The sequence below is a fragment of the Lutra lutra genome, chromosome 9, assembly GCF_902655055.1.
Source record: "Lutra lutra chromosome 9, mLutLut1.2, whole genome shotgun sequence".
Taxonomy (NCBI): domain Eukaryota; kingdom Metazoa; phylum Chordata; class Mammalia; order Carnivora; family Mustelidae; genus Lutra; species Lutra lutra.
The window spans coordinates 112,832,346-112,841,642 of NC_062286.1; the positions used below are offsets into that span (position 1 = coordinate 112,832,346).

General features: G+C 41.4%; 1 protein-coding gene across 1 annotated transcript; it reads left to right on the top strand.

The window, feature by feature from the left end:
• Positions 1–2,792: 2,792 nt before the first annotated feature.
• On the top strand, positions 2,793–8,904 carry PCNA (proliferating cell nuclear antigen). Its single transcript, XM_047744065.1, has 6 exons — positions 2,793–3,187; positions 4,036–4,133; positions 4,292–4,359; positions 5,084–5,278; positions 7,418–7,541; positions 7,625–8,904. The coding sequence occupies exons 1-6, from the start codon at positions 2,967–2,969 to the stop codon at positions 7,702–7,704; spliced, it is 786 nt and encodes a 261-aa protein (XP_047600021.1). The 5' UTR covers positions 2,793–2,966; the 3' UTR covers positions 7,705–8,904.
• Positions 8,905–9,297: the final 393 nt, after the last annotated feature.

The window sequence follows — 9,297 nt, forward strand, 5'->3', positions numbered from 1 at the left end:
GAGGAAGAAGCAGGCTCCCTGCCAAGCACAGAGCCCGATGCAGGACTCGATCCCAGGACCCTGGGATCATGACCTGAGCCGAAGGCAGAGGCTTTAACCCACTGAGCCACCCAGGGGCCCTAATCTAAAAGTTCTTTCAATAATTACAAAGTGGAAATTCTAGGGGCATCTGGGTCGTTCAGTTGGTTAAGCCTCTGCCTTCAGCTCGGGTCATGATCCTGGAGTCCCAGTATCAAGCCCCATATCTGGCTCCCTGCTCCACAGGGAGTCTGTTTCTCCCTCTGCCCTTTATCTGTTTGTGCACGCTCTCTCTCTCTCACCTCTCTCAAATAAATAAATAAAATCTTAAAAAAAAAAGTAGAAATTCTAAATGATAAAGCATTGTGTGATGGTTCAACATTTCTTTTCTTGTGGTACATAAAACAATGGTGTATCTTACCTTAAAGTTATCTTACTTTCAGTTAAATACATTCATCCATTTGAATTGCCAGAGGGAGAGACTAGAGTAGGGAAAGGCAATATTTGAAACTAATAATTGAGAATATTCTAGACTTGATACAATACATAAATCTGATTTGGGAAACTAAACTCCCTGGACAGCATAAATAAAACTAAATCTATATCGAGATACACCATAGAAAAACTAATTCTACAGACCAAGATAAGATAGCAAACACAATTAAAGGGAAATGCTATAACCAAAGTAAAAGAAAAATAGCAAAATGGTGGGGGGTATATGTAATAGAGAAATGCTTAATATATAAAGTGCTCCTTGCAATCAATAGGAAAAAGAGTTTAAGGGAAAAGATAAAAATATACAATGGTCAAGAATCTTAAAAAATATATATATGAAAGGGGGCACCTGGGTGGCTCAGTGGGTTAAAGTCTCTGCCTTCAGCTCAGGTCATGATCCCAGGGTCCTGGGATGATGATCCCAGAGAGCCCCACATTGGGCTCTCTGCTCAGCAGGGAACCTGCTTCCTCCTCTCTCTCTGCCTGCTTCTCTGCCTACTTGTGATCTCCTGTCGAATAAATAAATAAAAAATCTTAAAAAATATATATATATATAAAAAAGATATCCAGGGGCGCCTGGGTGGCTCAGTGGGTTAAGCCGCTGCCTTCAGCTCAGGTCATGATCCCAGGTCCTGGGTTCGAGCCCCACGTCGGGCTTTCTGCTCAGCAGGGAGCCTGCTTCCTCCTCTCTCTCTGCCTGCCTCTCTGCCTACTTGTGATTTCTCTCTGTCAAATGAATAAATAAAATCTTTAAAAAAAAAAAGATATCCAACCTGTAACAATTTTTATTTATGTGACAGAGAGAGAGAGAGCACAAGTGAGACGCAGAGGGAGCTGGGAGCCGATGCTAGACTCCATCCCAGGACCCTGAGATCATGACCTGAGCTGAAGGCAGCCACTTATACCCCTGTAATCATTTTTTTTAAAGATTTTATTTATTTATTTTAGAGAGAGATCATGAGCAGGGGGAGGGGAAGAGGGAGGAGAGATAGAAGCAGACTCCCTGCTGAGCTAAATAAAGCCTGACTGTGGAGCTCCATTCCAGGACCCCAGGGGAAGGCAGATGCTTAACCAACAACCCAGGTGCCCCCTGTAACAATATTTTAATATGCAAATTGGAATTTGCACACAAATAAGCATAGATTTTAAAACAAGATTGCATAGGGGAAAGGACAGAAAAATGACACAAGACGAAACCAGACAGGAAGAAAACCTTAAGGGACTCTTGGTCTCAGCAAATGACAAACTGAGGGTTGTTGGAGGGAAGAGGCATGGGAGGGATTAGGTGGCAGGGTGATGGACATTGGGGAGGATATATGCTATGGCGAGAACTGTGAATTGTGTAAGATTGAAGAATCACAGACCTGTACTCCTGAAACTAATAATACATTCTATGTTAATAATTTTTTTTTTAAATTGCTAGTATCTATAGCTGGGAAAATATGGAGAAATGAGCATGTCCACAGGCTTAGGCAAACTGCAATCTTTCAGCGGTCAATTTAGTAACATTTATCAAAACTTTAATGGGTATGCCACTGCAAGGAGTCGATCTCACAAAAATCAACTAAGTACCCAAAGGTGTTTGTAATTACAAGAAATTGGTTAAGTTTGGCTACATGCATAGGATACTATTCCATCGTTTTAAGAAGTGATGATATAGAGGTGGTATGTGACATAAAATTAAACATAAGCTTATTAAGTACATTGTAGAAGTGTTTCTGGTATGAACTCATTTTTTTCTTTTACATGGATTTGTAGAAAAAAATGCTTAGAAAGTTGTCTACAGTAAGTAACAAGAGGTTGGGGTGCGTGCGGGCGAGGAAGGGGCATGATAATTCTCTAATCGTAACTGCACACCGTTTGACTTTTAGGAGCACATCACTTCCGTAACAGCAAAAATAAAACGCACATTTAAAACAGCTGTACTCAGGGTGCAAGGCGTCTTCCTCCTGCTAGGCTGGATATGCGTTTCATTTTCTTTCTTGGTATTCCTGAAGAGGGAGGTTGAGCAGGCAGCACAAATAAGACCCAGAACCCTTGTCAGGCCTTCACAAGCCTAGACTTGTTTTAGCGTCGGGTTTCGCAGAACCAGGCAAAAAAGAAGGCGGAGACGCCACGCTCCTGCCCCGCCCCTGCGTCCAACCCTCCAATGGATGTTCAGGGAGGGCGGGCTACATGCAGATCAGGGCCACTATTGGCCCTAGAGTCTCTCCGACAGGCAATGGGCGGGGCAGCGTGGTGACGTATCCACACGCGGCGCAGAGGCGGAGAGCGCGCGCTCGCAGACGCGGCGCTATTAAACCGTCGCAGGCGCCTGGAGCTGGTTGTGATCGTGCTGGCGCTCAGACGTGAGCTCGTGCGTTCGCCGGCTCGCTCTTACCCTGTGACGCCCAAGCCGGGAACAACTTCCTCTTTATCTCCGCCTGTAGCTGCGTCGTTGTGACTCTGCCACCATGTTCGAGGCGCGCCTGGTCCAGGGCTCCATCCTGAAGAAGGTGCTGGAGGCGCTGAAGGATCTCATCAATGAGGCCTGCTGGGACATAAGCTCGAGCGGCGTCAACCTGCAGAGCATGGATTCCTCCCACGTCTCCCTGGTGCAGCTCACCCTGCGCTCCGAGGGCTTCGACACGTACCGCTGCGACCGCAACTTGGCCATGGGTGTGAACCTCACCAGGTGAGCACCAGGGTGGCGGAGAGCCGGGCTCTTCGTGCACCCCCACCTCCTTCTTGGCGGGAGCGCCGGCGAGCTAAGCCCTCATTGGTTGGCACTGGCGACCCGCGCCATCTCATTGGCCTGCGACGCCGAGGGGCGGGACCTAGCGGAGCGCGCGGTTCGGAAAGCCCGCGCTGGCAGCCGCGCGAACCGGCTCTTTCCGCGCCAAAGTCACAAAGCGGGTGGTGGCGGGAAAATGACGGGCTTCTTCGAAATGCCAAGAAGACAGTTGCACAGCTCTTGGGGCATTAAGTGCCGGCGGCCTTGGACGAGAGACCTTTGGCCTGATTGACCAGTTCTGTCACCCTCCCTGGGGACAGACAGTCGGTCGATTCTGGTCTTTTATTATAAAGTTGCAGTGAGCACCCTGAGGTCATGACTTAAAATTTCTCCAAGGCAGGGGCTTTCAAAGTTTTGATTACTACTTGTCTAGGACATAAACATGTTTAAATCTCAAGGTTTGTGAGAAATACTTTAGCCGACTACATGCAGTGTGTTTAAATGGGTATCCTCCATCATTTTTCGTGATCGTCACAACCGATTAATCGGCTTCACCCACCAAAGGGACTTGCAGGTCGTAAAATACTGCTCTTTTGTTGATATCCAGAAGTGAAACTGCTCGTGATAGGGAGTGTGCTTGCTAAAATATAAATACTGCTAAATTGCATTACAAAATGGCCATATCAGTTTACCTAACATACCCAGTTCCTCCGACAACCCTAGTAAAAATAGCAACTCCTTCTTTTGAGTCAGACATCGATCTTGAGAACATTGTGTGGATTTTAAATCCTGTGTCTTCTGTATTCTAGCATGTCCAAAATACTGAAATGCGCTGGCAATGAGGACATCATTACACTAAGGGCTGAAGATAATGCGGACACCCTGGCCCTAGTATTTGAAGCTCCAAGTAAGTCATACCCTTCAACTAAGTTATACTAGGGGAAATTTAAATGCAGTGTGTCTCAGAATTGTGAGAAATTTAAGGAAATGTTTGTGATGATTTTAGAACTTAACATCATAGTTATAAACTTAAATGCTTTTCTTCAATCTGCTTTCTTTTGGTAGATCAAGAAAAGGTTTCAGACTATGAAATGAAATTAATGGATTTAGATGTTGAACAACTTGGAATTCCAGTGAGTATCAAAGTTTCTGAGTGTATTGTACACAGGGCATGATAGTTATATAAGAAAGTGTTAATAATACAGTTTAAAGCCCAATTCCTAATGGAACTTCTGTATATGTGCTGTACGTGTTCCAAAGTAGGGATTTAGTATTTAGACTGACATTTGTAATTTCATTAAACTACAGTACTCTAAATTGAATCTGGTTGAATTGATTGCTGCCAAATGTATATTAGCATTAACCTCCATGCTTTTTTTTCCTCCCAAGAGTAGACTTTAAGGCTGTGTTAGCAGAAATTCATTAAGGTTGGGTTTGTCAACATAAAAGGAGAGTTAAGATGTTTAAAATCCTTAGTATCTTGTTTTCTTGTTTTATTTTGGTAAGCAGTTGGGCCTGTTTGCATACACCTCATCATTTGTATGCCATGCCCTAATGTCCTCTCGATTTATCCCTGGAGGGTGATTGGGGAAGGCTCTTTTCCTTGAATAGTGCATTTATCATTAAAGGTTTAAACTCTTATTTTAGTTTTCTAAGTATAATTATTATGACATACTTGTTTTAGATCTATATTTGCTTTTCGAGGTTTAGAGTATGTTATAAAATTACACAATGAGTGATATTTCAAAGTAATTAGGAAATCTTAAATTCTGAATTTTTATCTAGATGCAGAGTCTTCAGAAAAGGAGAATTTTTGATTTCCAGCAGATGAACTTTTATTTTATTTCATTTTATTAGGAGCAAGAGTATAGCTGTGTAGTAAAGATGCCTTCTGGTGAATTTGCACGTATATGCCGAGATCTCAGTCATATTGGAGATGCTGTTGTAATTTCCTGTGCAAAAGATGGAGTGAAATTTTCTGCAAGTGGAGAACTAGGAAATGGAAATATTAAGTTGTCACAAACAAGTAATGTCGATAAGGAGGAGGAAGCTGTAAGTAGTTTCTTAACTAACAAAATACTCTGAAGAGTATGGTAACCCTTCTTCTTTTTTTGAGAATGGTAACCCTTCTTAACATTAGATTGTGCCTTAGTCTGTTCAGGCTACTATAGCAAAATACTGTGTGTGTGTGTGTGTGACTTATAAACAACTGAAATTTATTTCTGACAGTTGTAGAGGCTGGAAAGCTGGCAGATTCAGTGTCTGGTGAGGACCTGCTTCTTGGTTCACAGACAGTGGGCTTCTCGCCCAATAGAAGGGTCAGAGGAGCTCTCGGGTCTCCTGTAGAAGGGTACTAGCACTAAGCACCTCCCAAAGGTCCTATCTCCAGGTACCATCACTTGGGGATTTGGTTTTAACATGAACTTTTTGGGAACACAGACATTCAGTCCATAGCAGGGTAATTGCAACTTAACAGAGGATCTAGTTGGAGGTAAAAATTAACCTTTTAGGAGCTCTTATGTAATCTTTATATTTAAGTTTCAACAATGTAGGCCCAGTAGGGGGCCTAGAGAACCTCCATTTAGGGACAAAGAACACTCTAATTACTAAACATCCTTAAATTAAGGTTTTCCTAGAAAATCAAGTGCTTTTTTTTAGAAGAGTATTTATAAACAAATATTTTTTTTTTAAAGCCTTACTAGCCTTTGAAAAAACATCAGTTAATTCTGTAAATGAAGGACAATTTAAGGTTCTAACTTCATAGGATTATTAGGCTTAAATGTGGTAACATTCAAAGTGCTTACCATAGTGTGTGACATTTTATGTTTATAGTAATTATTAGATATTCTAGTTCCTTGCATGAGTAGTCAACCCTCAGTTTAAATGAAGACTTAAAAATATTACTAGCAAAAGTTCAGGGGCTAATTCTGTATTATCTCTGCTAAATTACATGGTAACTTCCCTGCCATTCTGGATTTTTTTTTTTTTTTTTAATCTCAGATTAGTTCTATAAGTATTTTTGTATCTGAAATGTGAGCGTTTATGACGTTATTTGGTATTAAGGAATTTTTCAGTGTTTTCCTATTTCCTTGGTTATTTCAGAAGATGTTTGAATCAAGATTTTAATAAGCTCTGTACACTGTAGTTCACTGATAGGCCCTCAAATTCTTTTAATCCATTGGTTTTCCATTCAATTTCTTTATCCCCCCTCTCCATTACAATTTGTTGAGGCAAGTCCTTTGTCATTGAGTTTTCCTGAAATCTGGATTTTGCCTATTGTATCCCTTATGTCAATTAATATTCTTCTTTAACCTATATTTCCTATAAACTGGTAGCTACAGCGCTAGAGGCTTGATATTCAGTATTTTCTTTGTTTTGGGAGTGAGAGAATAAGAATACTTTACAGATGCTTGTATGTATACCCCTTGTTAGGTATGAGGTGTCTACATTTTCTTAGCAGCCATAATAATTGTTTAGAATCATTATGTCCTTAGAGTTGTATTAATACATTTCATTCCTCCTTTTATTAGCTGATTTATTAGAAACATTCCTATAAAGAAGTTTTCTCTTACCACATAATTTTGTTTACCTAAGCTACAGTTCATATGGGAAAGACAGACTAAATACTTGATTCTTTTGCTTTATTTACCAGTCCTCAAAATTAGTTTCATATCACTCTCCAAAGTAACCCAATAAGGGTTTTTTTGTTTTGTTTTTAAAGATATATTCTAGGGGTGCCTGGGAGGCTCAGTCAGTTAAGCATCCGACTCTTGGTTTCAGCTCAGATCATGATCTCATGGAACAAGCCCTCCTTGGGCTCAGCACTCAGCCTGGAATCTCTGCCTCTGCCTCTCCTCGCACTCACGCTCTTGCTTGCACCCACCCTCTCTCTAATAAATAAATCTTTTTTTTTTTCCTAAGATTTTATTTATTTATTTTACAGAGATCACAAGTAGGCAGAGAGGCAGGCTGAGAGGGAGGGGGAAGCCGGCTCCCCACTGAGCAGAGAGCCCGATGCGGGGCTCGATCCCAGGACCCTGAGATCATGACCCGAGCCGAAGGCAGAGGCTTAACCCACTGAGCCACCCAGGCACCCCAATAACAAATAAATCTTTAGAAATATATTCTGAACTAATGGACTGCATTTTCTTGATGTTTTTCAATATGATTAATCTTTCTGTTTTCTCTCAGGTTACTATAGAGATGAATGAGCCAGTTCAGCTAACTTTTGCACTGAGATACCTGAACTTCTTTACAAAAGCCACTCCGCTCTCTCCTACAGTAACACTCAGTATGTCTGCAGATGTACCCCTTGGTAAGATAATTGGTTTGTTGAATCTTGTTTTGTAGATGGTATATGTGGTACTTCTCAATAATTGTGTTCCTGTCTTCTTTCAGTTGTAGAGTATAAAATTGCCGACATGGGACATTTAAAGTACTATTTGGCTCCCAAGATCGAGGATGAAGAAGGATCTTAGATGTTCTTAAAATCCAAGAAAATAAAGTTAAGCTCTTTAAGAACTGCTTCTGAGATGCCAGCATGTACTAAGTTCGTCACCAAATTTGTACCTCTTGAGTACATATGTAGATATTTTCTGTAAATAACCTATTTTTTCCTTCACTCTTTACAATTTGTTTAAAGAATAAAATCCAAAGTCAAATTTGGTCTTGTTAACCTAGAAATATTTCTGCCTTACCTAAAAATACTTGTGTATTCATAACAAAAGGGTTTTGATTCTAAATGCAGTTTTGAGAATTTTTTTCAATTTAAATAAAAGTTTTTTGAATTTCAAACATAACAAGTCAGTGCCTTCATTTGGACCATGACTGTTGCAAGTATCCTGGGGAATTCAGTTCAAGCTACCATTTCATGTAAATGTGCTTATTTTTCCAGTCTAGAGCAGCCTGATAAAAATACATTTGATACAGCAATAAAAAGTATTCCAACTACAGTAGGTGACAAGGTATTTTGGGGGATTCATTTGTCAAACTTATTTTGGTATTCTTCTAACTTGAGTTCAAGAAATAAACAGGAGAGTAGACCTATATATTTTGTTATCTTGTCAATTTTGTTAGCAAAAACTAACACTTTTTTTCCAGCTTTATGTACCCAAAGCTGTGTGGGCTTTAGAAGACTAGCACTGTTACAGGGCAGTGTCTTAGCCTAGGGAGCCTTTTAAAAGAATCTTGAAAGATTTAGTAGATCTGTGATAGGGGCCAAGCAATATGTTTGTGCAAAAATAATTTTTCTAGTATAAGTGGCCTTTTTTGGGACTTAATCCTAGCAGTTGTGAAACAGACTGTTTAGATGTTCCTACTAATTGTGCCAAACTGGCATAGCACATACTGAGAATCACTTTATTAAAGTCCTTTATTCCTGGTGTATTCTGTGCTTGGTGGTTTAAACGACTGGTTCCTTTGTTGTAGTACCTGGACTGAGTTCTGGTTACTAGAGGTATAACCCACTATACCCAGTAGGTAACTAGTAATTACCTTCTGTGTCCCTGGGGGCAGGGAAGGATATTGGCTGCAAAGGGGCCTGATGGAAGTTTTGGGAATGATGTAACTTTAATATAGACCGGTGATGGTTCCAAGACTGTATACACTTGTCAAATTCATCCAATTGTACTTTATTGTATGTAAATTATACTTTAATAAATCTGACATTTACAAAGCTTCATGTGCTGCGAAATGTCCCTTGTGGGCGGGCTTCTTACTTGGTCCAGGCCTGATGTCGAAGAGTGGGAAACAGAATCACAAGAATGAGGGGCCACGCGAGAGTAGTGGTGGGGTATTGATGCAGAGACTGCGGCGCGCCCAGGAGAAGGCCTACAGCCGGGGGCACTGAATTAGGAACCTGCCAGCTCCAGTCATCCGCAGCTTCACTATCAGCTTCTGTCTCCCATGGGTGCCACTCAGCTTCCAACACTGCCCCAGGGATCAGGGGAAGAAACAAGTAGCAGGTTCACCCGGAGTCTGACTGGGACTCCAGGAGCGGTCACCCTTGACACCTTCACAACCCAGTGTAGGTGCCTGGCAACAAACCCAGGCCGCAGCGATACCGTCCGCCG

Excerpts from the sequence above, each read along its gene's own strand:
- PCNA (XM_047744065.1), top strand. The coding sequence starts at position 2,967 with ATGTTCGAGGCGCGCCTGGTCCAGGGCTCCATCCTGAAGAAGGTGCTG. Across the intron at positions 4,360-5,083 it reads TTGAACAACTTGGAATTCCA|GAGCAAGAGTATAGCTGTGT; the intron begins GTGAGTATCAAA and ends TCATTTTATTAG. Across the intron at positions 7,542-7,624 it reads GTCTGCAGATGTACCCCTTG|TTGTAGAGTATAAAATTGCC; the intron begins GTAAGATAATTG and ends GTCTTCTTTCAG.